A 19,921-nucleotide genomic window follows, 5' to 3' on the forward strand; every position below is an offset into this window, starting at 1 on the left:
CATTTAGAAGACAAAAGGAAGACAGGAGAGGGGGATGGTGGTCGGTCAGGTGTCAAGTTCCTAACTACCGCAGCACCATTCGGTCCGCTATCGTTATCATACGACAGCTGTAGGCACAGTTGTACAGGTACAATAGGATCAGCTGGAGACCAGAAGTCGATAAAGCTTGACTCTCGGCCAGTCGTAAATGCCAAAGGTAGTAACGCACCGAGGTAGCGTGGACTAATCCATCTCGCTTTGGGTGTAAGACTAGAATAGGGTCGAAGAAGGGAAAGGTCGACGATTTAGGCGAGGTTGCCGCACTGGTGTTGAGTATAGGTATCTTGATCCCACGTTCCTTTATGCTGGAGTGTACGAAGGTGTTCTCTTGCCCATCTTGGCTAAAAGTGACGGTGCATCGCGATGTTGTCGAAGGGTGCGGGTTGCTGCACATTTCGAGCTGAATCACAAGGACGTTGAATACTCATTGTGAGTCAGGATTGAACTGCCGATGACGCTTTTGACGTTGGTATTGGGATTAGCTGATTCGAAAGTCGTCACTCACAACCTGCTAAAATCGGAAGCTGGTGGAGGAATGATACTCCAAGCGATTTTTTAGTTGGCCAAGGTGTTAGGTACTTATAACTTACAGTCGACCTCAGCCTCAAGCAGCATCGCATGCGTCGCATCGATGATGGTTGCAGTAATTGAGATATTCCGTAACTTTCATTTTCACTACCTTTCAGTCCTTCCCCTTGGGGAAAAATTAGGAAAATTCATTTTTGATTGAAACAAATACTTTTCCTTTATCACTACAGGCGATGAAGAGCGATAAATATCGTGAAGAACTCGCTGTAACGTATGTAATAGGATAAATAAAATCTGGTGATTATCGAAATTTGAAAGTGTCGCTTGACTATTTTTTGACCGCGGCAAGTCGATATAAAGTAAATTTTTATGCAAAAAAGACACTATTGATTATAAATTGACGACCTAGCGAACATTCGTCAATGTATGATCTTTGGTTAACGATTTGTGCACGGCCCGATTATTATTCCACGGAGGTTATTAAATAGAATTTAATATTAGACCAGTTTTGGAAATGAGTGATCATATAATCGAAAAATTTATCGTCTCTGCTCGTTCGTTCAACATAGGACGTTAGAAAACTCATGGCTTATTTCGAGCGACCTAAGATGAATTCTTGGATTCTCCACTTGTTCTTTATGTTATTATTGCTGACGCCCAAATTACTATTCGAATGCACAATACGTAAAATATTTTTTGAATTTTTCCCACTGTATGGGGGAGGGTGGCAGCTATTCGGACATATTAAATTCTGACATTTGTGCAAGGCCTAGACAATTGTAATACAATGAGTTGGACAATTAGTAAATATGAGGAAATGCATATTTGGTATCAGTAGGTTTTTTCTTTATTTAAAAGTTCACGTATCTGTATTGTATGCTGAGAGTTAAATCACAGTGAACGTCAAAATAGTCGTTTTTGCTACTGAATGAATATGTACAATTGTTAATTTTCTTCTTTTCTTTACCACGTGACGATGTATCCTGTAGTAAGTGCGACGTCACCTAGGTACCGATAGTTGTCTGTCAGATATATAATATTATTATCTCGAAGCCACCTTTTTCAGGTATGTTTATATGTATGTACATAAATAAACTCGCTGCAGCATACATATTATGGTACGCATGTCAGGCGGTCAGGAGGAACGTATGCAGAGAAATATAAATGTAAATATCATTTATTTCGGTAAGTAAATATTATATATAACTGTATTTTTGAATGAAAATAAATATTCAATATATACGTTCCAATGTTATTTCAAGTTTATAATGTGATAATATTTTATCGTAATCATATCAACAATATAATGAGTCAGCGAAGACTTTTACGTAACCAGTGAAAACGACAGCAAAAGAGAATTTTTAATTTAACCTAGTCAGAATTAGGGTAAGAAATACATAACATAAACCTATGAACTTGTACTGAAACTCTATTTAGCTCGTGTAATAATAAGTGTTGAAAATTACTAAACCTTACGGATTATTAAAAAGTAATGTAACGCCCGAAGTGCATCAAGCATTACCGTATCTGTATGTTCTCCATATTCGCGCAAATTATTAACCAGCCAGAGAATCTAGTCAAAACTAGCGTCTTGTCTAGTCGAATGCAATGCTGAAATACTAGGTATTAACTGCGTTACAGCGTGTACGAGTCAGTTTTTTAATTGTAGTGTAACGCAGTAATAAGACCGTTGGGCGTAAAATGATGTAGTTCATTCTGCTGTAACTCTCTAACTTTTATGAGACCAAGAACTTCTTACGACGATAAGTAGGTATTTTTTGATGTGGAATTTGATGCCCGTTCAGGTGCCGGTGAAAGAAATATACTGTTTTATATCAAAAAAAAAAAAAATAAAGTTGTTCTTCATCTGACATTGTCGGGTCCACTTAGGATAAATCTGACGCTCTCATCTTATTTCTCCCTTCGGACTTTACAATTTTTTTCTCAAGCATTTTTCACTCGTACTTCTGGCTTCCGAGATATTTGGATTTACTAAGATGAGACACCCTGTATATTATACATCTTATTATGCAATAAAGGTGAATATATATGGTGACATAATATTTTTCATCATACTAGTCAATGAAACTCAAGGCCCGATTCACCAGCATTTTACCACGGCAATGAAAAATTCATAGTATCTCGAATGAAAACTTACTTTTCAAACCCTTCTACTTCTACCTCTTCTATTGTTTCTGGTAGCTTTTTCATCGACGTTTCTGAAAGAAGTAGTAACAACAACACGGCGAGCACTATGCTGCATCCAAAAGTAATGAAAGGAAGAACCGTCGAAATTTCAGACTGTAAATATACATGAATCACGTGTTGATCGAACTAACTTTTCTCGGAATATTCATTACTCGAAATTTTTTCAGCTTTGACTCACCAAGTCGACGATCATAGGTGCTACCACTCCACCGAGCCGAGCAATAGCTGAACAAGTTCCAACGCCAATATTTCTAACTGTTGTAGGATACTGCTCTGATGTGAAGATGTAGAGGGTTGAATATGAGACCGTGATTGACAATTTTCCCATCATGGCCAAACCCGTCACTAGCCATGTCATGTCTGAAACGAAAAATTACGTGATATTCAGAATCGACGACGTGTGTACGTTATTTCTACGGACATCCGTTTGAACTTCACCCACCGACAGGAACGAAAACTGCCAAAAATAATGATATGGACGAGAGCATCATAGAGCCGCCCAAAATAACCTTCCTCCGACACTTGTCAATGGTGAATACTAAGAATGCAATTGCGGGTAGCTCCACGATGGCAGAAAGTGTAGAATTTATGTAAACGCTGCCTCCAAGGTTCGCGGTGTTCCATGCTAGACCGTAATACGTGCAATTGTTGACAAACCTGACGATATTGATGTATGAAAATGTTCATCATCAGAAACTTCACCTACGATGACATATTGGGATCAAGTCTGTACCTTACCAAATAATGACGAGTACCAGACTCCTTTTCCTGATATTTGGGTATCTCAATAGATCAAGCAAAGATGATTTTTTACTGTTTGGCTTGTTTTCACTTCCTGTTATCAGCAGTTCGTCCAACGTATCCCGCGGTAATTTCACCCCATTTTCCATCGATGCCTTGTGAAGTATATTCATTGCTTCTTCCACACGCCCTCTGCTCAGCAGCCATCGTGCAGATTCAGGAATGGACCTAATCGTGTGTATTATGTGAAACTAAAGTTACGAAACGGGTGTTGTTTTACTCTTACCACGATAATGCCAGGAATAAAAGGGTAGGCGCGGTATAAGCCAGCTGTAAAATTCTCCAGTTTCTTATGTAGTATGCAAAACTGACTGTAAGAAGACAACCTCCCATAAAGAAGAAAGTACTAGCCGCAGTTGGAATTTTCTTGTTTCGATAAACCATCTCGATTGCTATGAACAAAAAATTGCACAAGAATCGCAGTCACATCAAAATCAATATCGACTTTCTCTCGGCAGGAAATATGCGATATCTCTACATAATTGTCTAAGATATAAAAATTAATCTAGACTCTCACCAGCAACGTAAGCCACAACGTAAAGTCCAGTACTCGTTGTCGCTACAATCATTCGGAAAATTACGAACATCGTGACATTAGGCGAAGCAGCGACCAGTAGTCCCGAAATTAACTGCAGGACTGAACCCCATATCAGAGTTCGCTTGCGTCCATATTTGTCGGACAAAGCACCGAGAGTCAAAACTCCCATCATCACTCCTAGCATGAACAGTGACTCGCTGGTAGTTTTCAACCACGCATCATCGCATATCAGATTCCACTGAAAATGTGAAACCCCATAATTTTTACTTGATAAGCTCCAACTGAAAGGTGCTACTACGAGTCGTTACAGCGTGGTCGTTGAAGGTTACATATGACTATGAATAAACGATTAGCGATAAGTTGATTCCGTAATGCAGTTCATTTCGTTCAAGTTTTGATAGTTGAACGCTCATATGACTTATTTGAAGCAACAACATTGAAGATGGTCCGTAAACTGAAGATTTACTTCGGTTGTGGCAGTTGTTCCGTATTGGCTGTCATCGTAGGCAAAAGAGGCACACTTCACGACACGAGACGTCGACGGTAAATTGCCCTTCGTTGTTAGTAGCTCAGAGCGAACTCCTTCAGTTTGGTTATACGGTTTACACTGCGACGAAATTTGTGTCGCGTTATCCCATGGATGCGTAATGTTTGCCGTATGTAGTCCCGGAATGTATGTTGCATTTCTTTGGTCTTCCTCGGGTGTCAGACACCTGAATTTTGGTTTGCCTAACAGGAAAATTGTGCCCATGACGTGAATGGCGCTGGTTAATGATGGTATAAAGTTAACAACGGATACTCTTCGTTGGTACGGGCCCATTTCTCCAATGTGTGAAATAACGTCGTCGTAACCCATTCTGATCACTTCTTCTTTCTGTCCCGTTGTAGTCCTTCAAGTCTTCTCTTCACAAGATTTCCTTTCACTCGGATCAATGTATCTGCTGCAATAATAGTAGATTACAATATGGTTATTTTTCATGGATTTTCGTTTCATTGACTGTAATAGCTGCATTTCACGAACTCAAGAAGTCACCGCATATATTGGATGTGTCGTGTTATGTTTATACACAATTCTACAAACTCGGAACGATCTGTTCACGGTTAGGGAAGTTTCGGAGTGGAAATGAATACAGTACATGTGTCTGTATCTTTATATCTGCATGAATATTGCAAAGCTCTCGAAACTAATCTATTATAGAGTCTTGGTGATCGGTCAATTAAGAAAACGTATTTTTAGTTAACGTTTCGACCCGGATCTGGGCCCTCCTCAGAACGATTTATTTTTTTAAACTGTCAAAAATAACAAAAAGATTTTTGTAAAATACATAATAGTACTAGAAGTAATCAGACTTAAATATTGTAGATGTAATACTCTTAGAGTTATTATATATTGTTGATAGTAAGAACCTTATGATTAATTGAATAAGGATGTTTTTTGAGTGTTATTTACCTTTTGAATTAAGTAAGTGGACTAAGATGTAGTCGAATTCACAATTACAATTGGTGGAAACAGTGTTCTTTTGAGTGGCGGTAGACAATGTCAATCTTCAGTTATTTTATATGTGGAAGTTAATAGTTGGTAGTCGTTAATTAAAAAGATTGAAGAACTATGTTTCATCACAGTCAGTATGTCATTGTGTTAATAGGTTATTAAAGAAGGTCTTTTAAGCAATAAAATTAATTCACAGGTGTCAATGAAATGGAGGTAGGCTCTTTATAATTAATTCTACATGTCTAACGAAATATTGTTGGTTGAACCAATTGTGTCAACAGGTGAATAACGACTGATGGGAGAAAATAATATAATCCAGAGTGAAGGTGAACCTATTATAAACAATTATACAGAAAAACAGTAAATATTTTGTAAGAAAAGTTATGTAGAAAGGACTGTATAATGGGGAAAAAAATTTTTATATGTAGTAAGGTTAAACAATATTTGTTGTGTGGGCGGAGATTAGAGGTTTGTAAATATTACTTAAATGTTCAACGTCTTGTCTAAGATTAACAGAATTGGTATGACCTACAATGTTGCACATTTCTAATAACAGTCTTCTATAATAATTGTGTTCTTCACAAAGTATGTTTGTGTTGTCGTAATTAAAAGTGTGTTGTTTATCAATACTATGTTTCGTTAGAGCTGTGTGACGTTCTTCAGTCTCATGTATGTTGCGTTGGTGTTCCCTAATTCTAGTGTTGAGATGTCGACCTGTTTCACCTATGTAGACTTGATTGCAGTCATTGCAAGGAATTTTATACACGACATTAGAACGTTTGCCCATGGGGATCTTGTCTTTGCCTGTATCAAAAACTAGATGTAAATCTTTTGAATTTTTTCCAACAAACTTGACGTTATATTTGGCGAATAAGCGGTTAAGTGACTCAAAGAGGCCGGATACATATGGGATGGAGATATATGTAGTAGCGGGTCTATTGTTATCTTCAGCGGGAGCAGAGTCAATATTATTGTCAAGTATGTTGTTGATGTAGGTGCGTCTCTTATTAATTTGTTGGTGTAATAGGCCATGAGGGTAATCGTTCCATCTTAGTACATTGTATATGATTGACAGGTTTTTTTCGTGGAACTCTGTACTGGCTAGTTTGATAGCTCTGTCAACAAGGTTAAAGATGGTGCCTATTTTGAAGGACAAAGGATGGTGAGAGTTAAAATTCAGGTATCTTTGTGACCAGGTTTTTTTGTGAAACCAATCTGTCTTGATATAATTATTGTTGTGTATCAACAATACGTCTAAGAAACTGATGGCGTTATTTTCTTCTGTTTCGATAGTAAATTGTAGTCTAGGATGGTACCGGTTAAAAATATTAAGAATGTGATGTATTTTTTTTTTTTCTTTTTTTTTTTCAACCGGTACCATCGACTACATCTTAGTCCACTTACTTAATTCAAAAGGTAAATAACACTCAAAAAACATCCTTATTCAATTAATCATAAGGTTCTTACTATCAACAATATATAATAACTCTAAGAGTATTACATCTACAATATTTAAGTCTGATTACTTCTAGTACTATTATGTATTTTACAAAAATCTTTTTGTTATTTTTGACAGTTTAAAAAAATAAATCGTTCTGAGGAGGGCCCAGATCCGGGTCGAAACGTTAACTGAAAATACGTTTTCTTAATTGACCGATCACCAAGACTCTATAATAGATTACATACGAGGTCGAGAATTCTTATTCATCAGTCTCGAAACTAATGTCATGAATGTGTTATTGCTGGTCAAAATTATCACACTAGAGCGCCATTGGTCTTGGAACTTGTATGAGATTGGTATGCGTTCTGTGTTTCCTAAGTGATCGATCATCCCTGAACCGCGCTACGCGTTATTATTTGTAGTATAGCACTATTATATTATACAGTACGAAGTTCTAACGCGATTAATTTTTCTCTTGACACTGCCGATACACAGTATTGTTTTCTTGTCAGAATGTATTCTGTAACAGTTACGTTTGTAGTAAGAAAAACTAAAAGTTTCTATTTTATATAATTATTTTTCGACTTCAACCCTAGAAACGACGCAAATTCAGCAGTACACTTTTTACATCGTGCTACGTTTCGAATTGCTGAAACTGAAATTTTGTAATGAAAGAAGAAGTATCGCAAATTATCGACTCCGCGTACCAAATCAAAATTTGGACAAAATTCTTGTGTTTTTCTAGATAAGATTACACAGGTCTGCAAGGAAAGTCTGCTTCAAAATAAAAATAAAAAATGCTACAGATACGAAGCTTTTAATGTGCCGAATCTATATTTGTTTTCTATGTTTGCCGTCATGCATGTATTGAACTATATGATTCTTCTTTTTCATTGTTCAAAATTCAGAATTTGCTGTATTTTATTGCTGCATTTACAATACTTCAATCTATTTAAATATTATCCGTAGTTAAAAAACGAGTTCGAACTGATAGAAAAAGAAAGATATCGCCTAGCATTGTTTTCTCACCGGTCAATGCCCCTGCGCTGTTCTCGTTGTGACTTCCTATCACGCAGTACGATAAGAAAGAAAACTACAAATAAGTAGAATTCTACTAGTAGATAGACTTTCCAACGACTTGAAAGTTCAAAGTTTTTAGCTGTATAACTCTTTTTTATAAATATTGTTGCTATCATTAGTGTTTGGTTATAATTACTTATCAAAAATGACGTTTCATTGAGAGGAAAAAAAAAAAAAAATTAGGAAAGCTTAGAATTCAACGAATTTCAACTGTCTAAAGTGTAATCGATCGTAACTATTGATGATTAGGAAGTAAGACATAGGGCAGAATTATGTATCTTCAACCTTTTAGGTAAGTGGCAATTAAGTAGAAGGCTTGATCATTTAATCGTTAATTAAGGGGGTATTCTAGTGTAAAGGCATGAATTTGAGGTGTTTTTTGAAGTGCTATAAACAAAAAACAAAAAATATCTTTGCCATCCATTTTTTTTATCAGGCGTTTATTATTATTTCACGATTACAAAAAAAAAAAAAAAAACAAGTCAAAAAATACAAAATTGAAAGTGCTATGAGTTGTTGAAGTGGGGGGTACAAAAAAAATGGCGCGCCAATGTTGTCACGATTGCAAGCATTTTCAAAATCAGAAAAAAAAAAAAGATTATTAATCTACATAAATGCAGCTATCGTACTAACTAAAAAAAAGTCGAAAAAAAATTTTTTTTTGCCAAATTACGGCTGTCCGAAAAAATAATACGTTTTTTTTTTGACTTTTTTGGACGTTTCTGAATTTTTTAAAAATAGTAAAAATTATTATTTCGTTATAATAATAATTCGTGCGATAGAGACATGTATTGAGAAGATTCTCACCAAATTTCAAGTAAATCGGTTCAATAGAACTTGAGAAATCATGTCAACCGTTTTGAAAAATGTAGTTTTGAGAAAAACGCGTTTAAAGTTTCGAGTAAAATTCGTTCCAGCCGAGCCAGTATTAAAGACGTGTCACTAAAATAGCTATATCTCTGAAAATGATTGAAATTTTGACTTGTCCTTTTAAGGACACATTCTTGAAAGGTTAAGCTTTGAAAATATAAAAAAAAAAATCGATTTTTTCATATTTCTACGCTAGAATACCCCCTTAAATAGTAGAAAAATTTGGAAATTGTACGACTTACCCGAACGAATGTCTGATTATTCTTTTAGGCACCGATCGATAAGACTTGTTCGTACTGCATGACGTTTGTTAATAAACTAGGTTAAAAAATGTCAATTAGCTTTACGCGGCGTGGTATATTATTTACTCTGATGGCGTTTGGCTGCCGACTGGTGCGCTACACAGGTGTTACGCCCCGACGTTCTGCCTTGGCGTACGTTCAAAAGTCCTTTTTCAAAATTCTATTTCATTTCATTTCTTTAATTATTTCATTACAATCTCATATTATAATAAGGTCACGTACAGTCCTCGGCATCCGCTGACATTGTATCTTATTTGCTGACACCAGGAATCGCGCTATAAAATTACTGACCTATCAGCGGCGTTCAGCCCGGGAATATCTCTCTTTTTAAGTCAAAATTATCATCAGTAATTATGATAAACCACTACCTTTGGAACCACCAAATTAAAACAGATTATTTGTTAAGACGTGTGGATGAATGCGTGAGAATTGTCTTGAGATACCTTCTGTTAACATCTTGTACGTATAAGTGACGAGATTGAGAATCGTCGGAACACCGTCGAATGGCGCGAACTAACGCTGACCGTGTAGATTTGGACACCGGGAGGTCGCCCCCGCACTTAATTGGCTAATTACTGTTGCAACTTATTACAACTGCAGATTTTCCCTATTAACACCCTCTGGCCCAAGCAGCCATGTCTTTCGTCTGTCAAGTCGCGAAGTGCGCGGACGTAAACCCGGATTAGCCCTCTCGAGCAATAGTAGCGTTCGGAAAATCTTAGTTGTGACCGGCCTAAAGTCTCGCGCTAATTCGTCAAATTCGAGCATTCAGTTATTCTGTTAGCTGCAAGAGACTCACTTTCTTATACGTTTTCATCTTTTCTGTGCTTTACTAAATCTCATCATTTCGCGAATAGACATTTTTATGATATTCCATTTTCCATAATTATATTGAATTCGGCCCTGATTCAATCGAATCAGGTAATCTTAAGTAATAATAATAATAATTAAACTATCGTTTTTAATAAATAAATCGTTCCAATCAACTTTAACATACGTCAAAATCAGAAAATTGACACTTTCAACTATAACTTTCGATAACAAGATATCATTCCAAATCTAAAAAGACTAAGTGACCGACGTTCAGCATCGTTCGATTGATCAACTCTTGGAAACTTGAGGTGAGGCCCCTGGTCCAGAAATCTACCGACGCAGACCGACACGATTCGACGGCTCTCAATCTCGTCGACCGATTCACCCAAAGCTAAGTCAATCCGAGTGTTAGTCTTCGAACTTGGACGAATTCTTGTTTCACCTTTTTGATCAAAATCTACTTCAGTAATTTTCATTCAAAACCAAGTCTAGAATTGGTGGGTAGCTTCACTACCCCCAATTAAATCGTACTTATTGTTTCTAAGAATTAACGAATAAGACTTAACAATAGTATATATAATTGATTTAAGATAATCTAAAAAGAGAGATACAATGCAATAATCACGGCCAGCTAGTTAACCATCGTTCAGAGTAGATGTTCCTGGTATCAACTAATAATATCCTTTAGAATAGTATAACAACGATTTTCATAAACTTGAACACTTTATAAATTGTTATTTTCGGCTCATATATCATTATTACCATTAATTGTTACCAGACATTTCAATAACCAAATCGAAACAGAATATACTTCATCTTTTACCAGTCAAATCATATTAAACATTTATTTTGAACGACCTTCTTCCTATTTTTATTATTGTAAAATTGCCTCAGCAATTTAAACAAGCCTCACAGACCTGTACAGGACTATAGCAACACGATCCTACAAATTACCGGCTTATCGAAAGGTAGGTCTTCTCTTAGTTTTAATAATTATTCATTGTCGTTACGTGGGAGCTTGATTATTCAATTAATCATTAACTACCACCGCTCAGTACACCCTCACCCCCACGTAACACAGGCTAGATCGACATTGTTCAAATATATCTTTTTGGGTTAAAAATATGATAGTATACGGTTTGGAAACACAGAAAGTAACTGCCTAATATCGGTAAGATTTCTAAACTTCATTCTGCATTCCTACAATTTCTCCAGGATACATTATCCTGGCGTAACTCCCATTCTATTTTATCTGTACGAGTCAAGCCTTCCTAGCATCATTGTGACAATAATGGGTGTGATTTCAGCCATTCTCACTAATACCTGTACGAATATTTTCTTGCGAAATTACCGTGTTAAGACCGGGATACACTATTATAGCAGCATCCCTCAGTTTTAGTAGGTTACGTTCTTTTGATCCTAATTAGCGATTACATCATCAACGTGATAAAATTTTCGAAATTATTCAAATCAAGAGACCGGCAACGACTATTGCTTATTCCTAGTCTTTTACTGGAATTTTTTTTTGCTTTCGAAAAATGGTGTACAAAATCTCCAGGTCTCGCTATTCAAAAGTATCAATAGATGGAACATTTATCGAATTTTTCTCATTGTATGAAGCGTTGAGGTGGTGAGGGTGACAGCGATTCGGTCACATTGTTTGGTGGTAAGCAGTAAACATCGAGAACAGGGGAAACCCGTTCAAGTATCCCGAATGAGGACTTACTTTCCAAATTTTTTCACCTCCTCGATCATTTCCGGTAGCTCATTCTTGACCTTCCCGAAAGAAATCGTAGCATCCCGAACGGTAGGCTCAGCTGTGTAGCATCTGTAAATATAAACAAGTGGTAAAACAGTTGCAATTTCAAGCTGTAAAAAAGTACGAATTCCCCCCAAATTAGATATACTACAGCTCACTCTCTTAATAGGGCCGCGACAGTAGAAGAGGGGAGGCGATTTTACAGGAATCTGAGGTCCCCCACCAAATTTCTTTGCGCTAGTGTAGCGTTGCAAAAAAGTCAAAAACTCTCTCATTGAGGCCAACTTTTCACACGCACGGGGATATATTGTTTGCATCGGTTAGACTCCAATTTTACTTTATTTTAACCTAGAAAAATATTTGTCAGTCAATATTTTATTAACACTTTCCTTTTTTTTTTTTTTCCACACGATCATCCGAGTTACTGTGTATTGGAATGGGAATAAGTTTGTTCATGTGGTACAAGAAGTGACAGAGCCAGCTTTATTTTCAACAATTTTATCTACGGCGATTTCACAGAATCGAAAGCCGCTACACTAAGCTATTTCCATATCAGATGGAATCTGTACTTTTCCATCTGAAAAATTTAAAGTTAGTTCGCGATCTCGTCAGGACGTTGACTCGTAAATTTTGTAGTTTCACCTTCGAGTTTCTTCCTCAAAGCTGTAAAACTATTGTTGTGGGTATTTTTTTCACTTGTAACGTCATTTGTTCTGATTATTTCACTGTGTTTGTTAACATGGGAACTCATATAGATCCGGTTTAGCATGACTGATGCGACACGGTATGTGTCTACGTACCTTCTTCCAACCGGTTGTATATGCTTCAACTTTGTGTCAAATAAGAACGAAAAACACTTGAGCCAATCATTTTACTCTGAACTGTTAAAATTTGAAGTAAAATAAACCCATGAAACGTCGATGATTTTCGGCGGCTGACTGTCGCATATCTCCAGTATTCCTGACAATTTTTTTTCGTGCTTCAAAGATTAATGTGTACAATTTTTGGATCGCGTGCTTCGAATGCACAGCAATACGTGAAATATTTTTCGATATTTTTTACTACATGCAGCAAGGAGGTGAAAAACCTAAACATTTGTGATATAGTGACAGGGTCAAGTAGTAAATATCAGGAACTTTATACTTGGAAACAGTGGATTTCTTCTTTATTGAAAAGTTTACATGTCTGTGGAGTATGTCGAGAGCTAAATCACAGCGAAGGTGAAAGTAGTCGTTTTTGCTACCGAGCGAATATGTAAGGTATGCAAAAAAAAGTACAATATGCAATATTATTTGGGCTAAATTTTCCTCAAAGAATATCATTCGAAAAATTCATCCAAACATTTTTCACGTGAGCTTCACAATCTATTACGAAACAATCAGTTTTTGAATTCACCTGAAGCTGGGTCTTGGAATAAAAATAAGCTTCTTTGAACCGAACGGCATGTCGTACATGTCATACATGAGATTTTGGAATGTCAGAAAGTAGGGAATGAAATTTTCTAATTACCTCTATTAAATTTTTTTTTTTTTTATGATATTTCATCTACTGTATCACTCGCGAAACCTCAACTATTTTTAAAGCAGTTTTCAGCATCAATTTTCAATTTTCAGACCAAAAATAGAACAGGTTCACTTGATTGTAAGGTTGTTCGCAATGATTACATGTACAACATCTGTTGGATATTTCACGTATTTCTGATGTGGAATATGGTTAGTGCGGGTGAAAAAACTAGTTGCGTTTTGAATAGAATAGCTTCAATATGCGAAGGTGACTATTAAGTTTGCAATTTGACATTGCATCTTTCCCTCCGCTGACTTGATATATTTCGTACGCGCGCTACAAGTGGTTACATACGTGCGCCATCTGACTAGCTTCGTACTAAATAAATAATTTAACACCCTCACGGTTTTTCTTCAACAATTTGAAATTATTAATTTTACGGTTTCTGTAACGCCTGGGTGTTATCAACACCATTCAAGAAGGTGTTGGCTTGTTTACTTTTCTTCTTACGCCTGAAACAATAAATGCTTTTCATCACGCTAGTCGATGCTACTGAAGATCATATCGGCAGTACTTGTAATGAGAGATACGTTCGTTGAACGCAGTCGGACTTTCTAACTCGAAGCTGCGGTTCACAAGCGTTTTATCATGGCAATGAAAAATTCAAAGTATCCTGAATGAAAAATTTACCTTCCAAACCCTTCCACCTCTTCTATTGTTTCCGGTAGCTTTTTCTTCGATGTTTCTGGAAGGAGTAGTAACAGCAACACGGCGAGCACTATGCTGCATCCCATAGTAATGAGTGGCAAAAGCGACGAAATTCGAGACTGTAAATAAACGTGAATCACGTGTTGATCGAACGTACCTTCTTCGGAATTTTTATAACTTGGAATTTCTACAACTTCGCCTCACCAACTGGAGAACCAATGGTGCTACAACTCCACCGAACCGAGCAGTCGCTGAACATGTTCCGACGCCAATATTTCTAACCGATGTAGGATACTGCTCTGATGTGAAGATGTAGAGGGTTGAATATGAGACTGTGATAGTCAATTTTCCTATCATGGCCAAACCCGTCACTAGCCATACCATGTCTGAAATGTAAAATTACGTGAAACTCGGAGTCGACCACGTTTTTACGTTATTGTCACAGATATCCGTTTGAACTTCACCCACCGTGAGGAACGAAAACTGTAGAAAGTAATGACACGGACGATAGCATCATACAGGTGCCCAAAACAACCTTCCTCCGACACTTGTCAACGGTGAACATTAAAAATGCAATTGCGGGTAGTTCCACGAAGGCAGCAATTGCAGAATTTACGTGAACGCTGCCTGCAAGGTTCGCGGTGTTCCATGATAGACCGTAATACGTACAATTGTTGAGAAACCTGACGATACGGATTTGCGAAAATGTTTATTATTAGAAACTTCAGCCGTCTGATTGTCGCGAAATACGACGCTGACATCACCTACGATGACATATTCGGATTAAGTCGGCACCTTACCAAATAATGGCGAGTATCAGACTCCTTTTCCTGATGTTTGGGTATCTGAGAAGATCAAGCAATGAGGATTTTTTACTGTTTGGCTTGTCTTCACTTCCTGTTATCAGCAGTTCGTCCAATGTATCCCGCGGTAATTTCACCCCGTTTTCCATCGATGCCTTGTGAAGTATATTTTTCGCTTCTTCCACTCGCCCTTTGCTTAGCAGCCATCGCGCAGATTCTGGGATAGACCTAATCATGTGATGTAAAAATTCACTAACATATCTCACACGCTTCGAGCTATCAGTAAAACTAAAGTTACGAAACGGGTATCGTTGTGCTCTCACCATGAAAATGCTAGGAATAAAAGGGTAGGCGCGGTATAAGCCAGCTGTAAAATTCTCCAATTTCTAATGTAATATGCTAAAAGGACGGTCAGAAGACAACCTCCCACGAAAAAGAAACTAATTGTCCCAGCTGGAATTTTCTTCTTTCGATAAACCATCTCGATTGCTATGAACAAAAAATTTCACGAGAATTTCAGTCACGTTAAAATCAATGTCGCCTTTCCCTCGGCAGAAAATATCATTGTCCCTGCATATTTGTCTATAGGATATACAAATCGATCACGACTCTTACCAGCAATGTAAGCCACAAGGTAAAGTCCGGTACTCGTTGTCGCTACAATCATTCTGAGAATTACGTACATCGTGAAATTAGGCGAAGCAGCGACCAGTAGTCCCGAAATTAACTGCAGTACTGAACCCCGTATGAGAATTCGCTTGCGTCCGTATCTGTCAGACAATGCACCGAAAGTCAAAACTCCTATCATCACTCCTATCATGAACATTGACTCGCTGACAGTTTTCAACGAGGCATTGTTGCATACTAGGTCCCACTGAAAATGTGAAACTTCATCATTTCTTACTCATTAATCTCGTACCGAAACACGTTACAAGTCTTTAATGTGTTCTGGCACACATATCACTAAGAACAAACGACTCGTGATCACTATCGACGCCACTTACGAAAAGCAGCATGTTTCAGATTTCACCACGAAAACTATCATGTCTCATTTAGTGCAATAAGGATTCTCTGAAGATTTGTGCTGTGTGCGGTGGTCGAAACGAAAGTCAATTCGTGGATAAACGCAGAAGTGCGTTTTTTTTATTGCTTTAAAATAAACTCATAAATATCCTCGAAATTGTGGTGTCGATGCAGGTGTTAGAAAAATAAATGCTTTTTCTTACAGGTTCCTTACAGATGTTTTAAATTTGTTTCCGATTTGTTGTCAATATAAACATCAATTTCGTCTTATTATATTTGTACCAAGTAGTCCTTACGTAAACTATGCGTATTGTTTCTACAAGAGTGCAACAACTATTCTATCTAATTGGAGATAACTGCACTCTTACTAATCAGCATTAAAACGTGTTAGTTTTCGCGGCGAAAACCCCAACATGCTAGTTTTAGTAAAAAAACTGAAACGTGCTACCTTTCGTCAGAGGCGTCGACTTGATCTCTCAATTGTGTCCGTTTTCTTTCACGTGTGGTAGCTGAACGCTCGACTATTCGATAATATTATCATTCCTCGTTCATTTGGAGCGAGAAGAATGAAAAAGTTCCATAAGCTAAAGTCTTACTTCGGTTATGATGGTTGCCTCGTATTGGCTGTCATCGTAGGCAAAAGAGTCACACTTCACCAAACCAAATGTTGACAATGTATCGTTACTCCGTAGCTGATAGAGGTCTCCGTTAGTTCGGTTATATCTTTCACACTGCGACGAACTTTGTGTCGCATTATCCCATGGATGCGTAAAGTTCGCCGTATCTGGTTGCAGAATGTACGTTGCATTTTCTCGGTCTTCCTCGGGTGTCAGACATCTAAATTTTGGTACGCCTCCCAGGAAAACTCCCCCCATTACGTGAAAGGCGCTGGTTAGCGCTGGTAAGAAGTTGACAAGGAATATTCTTCGCTGGTACCGACCAATTTCTCCCGTGTGTGATATTACGTCGTCGTAACCCATTTTTAATTCTTTATTTTTTCTTTCTTTCTACTCTTCCGTTTTCCAAGTCTTTGTTCCACGGGATTTTAATTCGGTCTCTGATGAGTTAGTGGTACGTATGGAACACATTGACTCCTTATCGCATGTTCATTCTCTACTAATTCAACTGGTGTCTTCTGTTTGTGCACATCTTTCCGGCATACGTACTGAAACATTCATTATGGCTTCAACAATTATCAATCCATTCATAACCCCTCAACATTAACGCCTAGAAGAATTGATATTAGTGTTATTTGTGCCGGAACGGGAAAAACGACTTTTTTATAATACTCGACCAACATCCATTCGAGACAAAATCAAATACTGTAGACACTTGTCAGGGATATCGAAGAATGCGTGCTTCAATCTTGTTATGCATATGGAAAATTTATTTGGTGTTTTTAAATGAAACTATTTAAGCTTTGCAAAATACACGTGGTTCGTTTACAACGTTTTACTGTGAAATGGCGTGTCGGACGTTTTATAATGGAAGTGTGATACTTTGGACTTTTCCACATGATTTATCTCACTGTTCTTTGTCTTAGTGTTTATTTCTCTGCCGTCATTCAAACGCCGCAAGGTATTTGCCGAAAATTGAAGGACGATTCTACCTATGCAAGTATATAGCCGGGATCCTTCCGTTGGTCATTATTTGAAACGCTGACAGAATTTTTACTCTACTCTGAGTGGTGAACAAAACCTGATCGACGTTCGATTCAATATTTCTAATTTGTCATGTTCCAAAAGAGAAAACCTGATGCAGATGCGTTTTTTTTGATAGATGTCGACGTCACGGGGATCACAAAAAAGATATTGTCGTGACAGCTTGAAGAACAGTTTAGAGAAATTCAATGAGAATGAAAAAAATTATCCACCTTATCTGTATTTGTGTTCGATAACGGGCCACTTGACTTGAAGCTGTTGACACATTACAAAGCAATTTTGATGATGAATGTTGGTAAATTAATATTGAAAACGTATCAAGTCTGAGTTTTTTTTTTCGTGATATAAATGTGAATTTCCATTTGTAATTGGAAAATTACTACAAAACTGGAGAACTTTGTCAATCATGTTCGCGGTGAATTGTTTGTTACTTGTCTGAAGACGCGAATTCTGACTCGCGACTTTTCCTTGAAAGGGTCAGAGTCGGCATCGTTTGACGAAACTGTTTCCATATTCTTGTATAATTAAAATGATAAACAAATCTGTTTGAAGGTATAAACCGAAAGAACGGTGCCATTCGTATAAACGTTAGGTAGGTAAACAAATATTTTGGGTTGCTATAATGGCGTGAAATGAATTTTATGGAGATTTCGTAACTAAATAATATTCAAGGACTCTAAGATGACAATATTTCGTATTCATTTCAAAGTATTGTTTACATTACCACTCTTCATTCGACTAATTTAGGCTATCAATGAAACACAGCAAAGAATTTCACTTAGGACGACTAAATTCGGGTAAATTCCGAAGAGTTTGGCTGGATCAATAACTGTTTTTTTTGTTTATCTACTGTAATTTATGACGTTATTCGCTTATTATTAATCACCAAACTGGCCATGTTGTACTTGTCGAATGTTGCGCAACGTCACAGGGAAGTGGTTCGCGATATTTAATTCGGGGGTAAACGGCAATCGGTTAACGAAGTTTGACAAAATAACGTTCATCTTACCCTTTGCAGATAGCTTGACGAACTGTAGAAGCGAAAGTACCGAGTGAACATTTCATCATGTTGGAGCGTGAAAATATACGAGTCTCCAGACTAGAAGGGTAATAAATCATCGTTGATAACCATGTAATTGCATACGTATCTGTCTGAATGTAAATATCATTTATTGTGCTCTAAATTCCAGATTTACGAAAGTAAACTTGGTCTAACGCCGTTCTTCGGTACATTTGCCCTTGACGTCGTTAAGTCACCGATTATGTCATGATCCCTAAAACAATAGAATATTGTTGCTTACGAATATATCATCGTTGTTACAGTACGATATTTATCATAATTCGTATAAAACATTTTTACAAGAATAGAACATCACTTCATATTATTGGGAATACTTTATTTACATTTCAGATATCATCTCAGCATACTCTCAGCTAATTTATAAATGCACTAACTATTCATGCGGCAAATCCTATTTATGTATATAGGTTCATCTCATGCTCGTAACGGCACCGTGACGACAATATCACTCGATTGTTTAATGCTGAGTTCAGTTTTTACTGATAATTCCAGTGGAATTCACTCAACTATGTACAACTTGAAGCCAGCTGCAGTTTGGAGCCTGATAATATCGAACAAAGGCCTTGAGACGATTAAACATATCTTAATTCACGGCTGCTTTGTTTGCATGCCAAGCTGACAATTGGAAATTTGAAGGACTATAATTGAACTTACTAGATAATTGATGGAAGGTGCCGTTATTTCTCCTATCCTACGAAAGAGCGAACAAAAGGCGAAGCCCAACGCATCTGATTGTAATAGTAAGTGAAGTATTGAGGCGGGAATGTCAAGAGCCAATCCAGTATGATAACGCAATCGTGATTCGTGTTACAACCAACATGGAAATAAAGTAAGCAGTATCAACCTGCAAGATTCTCCACTTTATGATGAAGTGTGTAATATGAACCTACAATGAGACTCTATCCCGCAGTGAAAGACAGTTCTATGCTGATTGGTCTTAGGACCAATCATCTTGATAGCTGTATGCGTGGGCGAAGCGGAAAGACGTCAATTTGAATAGATCTAGGGAATAATGCTCCGCAGTACCAGTCAAGTATATCCAGTTTTATATCAGTCTCGAAATTTCATTATACACGTATGTAGAAGTGTTTCAGAATTTTCTTGTATCTGGGGAGACGACGAAATTGTCGGAGGCTGGGATACATGATTGTCAAAATTGGTTTGAACATGTGATCGTAAGAAGTTGGACGACGATACTACGAATTACATTTAACTCGTGACATTCACGTCACTTGGTGGAACACACTATAACCGCTAATCGTAAAATTAGT

General features: G+C 37.2%; 3 protein-coding genes across 3 annotated transcripts in view; 1 reads left to right on the forward strand and 2 right to left on the reverse strand.

Moving 5' to 3' along the window:
• The window catches only part of LOC124188175 (intersectin-1), an 86,271-nt gene that overhangs the window by 12,890 nt on the left and 53,460 nt on the right, over positions 1 to 19,921 (forward strand). The gene's annotated exons all lie outside the window — the stretch shown is intronic.
• LOC124181092 (organic cation transporter protein-like) lies at positions 65 to 9,298 on the reverse strand. Its single transcript, XM_046567293.1, has 9 exons — positions 9,240 to 9,298; positions 4,581 to 5,055; positions 4,094 to 4,352; positions 3,803 to 3,968; positions 3,514 to 3,744; positions 3,218 to 3,432; positions 2,954 to 3,135; positions 2,726 to 2,868; positions 65 to 380 (listed from the first exon to the last, which is right to left on the reverse strand). The coding sequence occupies exons 2-9, from the start codon at positions 4,968 to 4,970 to the stop codon at positions 65 to 67; spliced, it is 1,902 nt and encodes a 633-aa protein (XP_046423249.1). The 5' UTR covers positions 4,971 to 5,055; positions 9,240 to 9,298.
• Positions 13,406 to 18,721, reverse strand: LOC124188191 (organic cation transporter protein-like). The gene is made up of 9 exons (XM_046580757.1): positions 18,579 to 18,721; positions 16,505 to 17,073; positions 15,501 to 15,759; positions 15,209 to 15,374; positions 14,883 to 15,113; positions 14,551 to 14,765; positions 14,287 to 14,468; positions 14,065 to 14,201; positions 13,406 to 13,886 (listed from the first exon to the last, which is right to left on the reverse strand). The coding sequence occupies exons 2-9, from the start codon at positions 16,886 to 16,888 to the stop codon at positions 13,811 to 13,813; spliced, it is 1,650 nt and encodes a 549-aa protein (XP_046436713.1). The 5' UTR covers positions 16,889 to 17,073; positions 18,579 to 18,721; the 3' UTR covers positions 13,406 to 13,810.

This window comes from Neodiprion fabricii, chromosome 1 (assembly GCF_021155785.1).
Source record: "Neodiprion fabricii isolate iyNeoFabr1 chromosome 1, iyNeoFabr1.1, whole genome shotgun sequence".
NCBI lineage: Eukaryota > Metazoa > Arthropoda > Insecta > Hymenoptera > Diprionidae > Neodiprion > Neodiprion fabricii.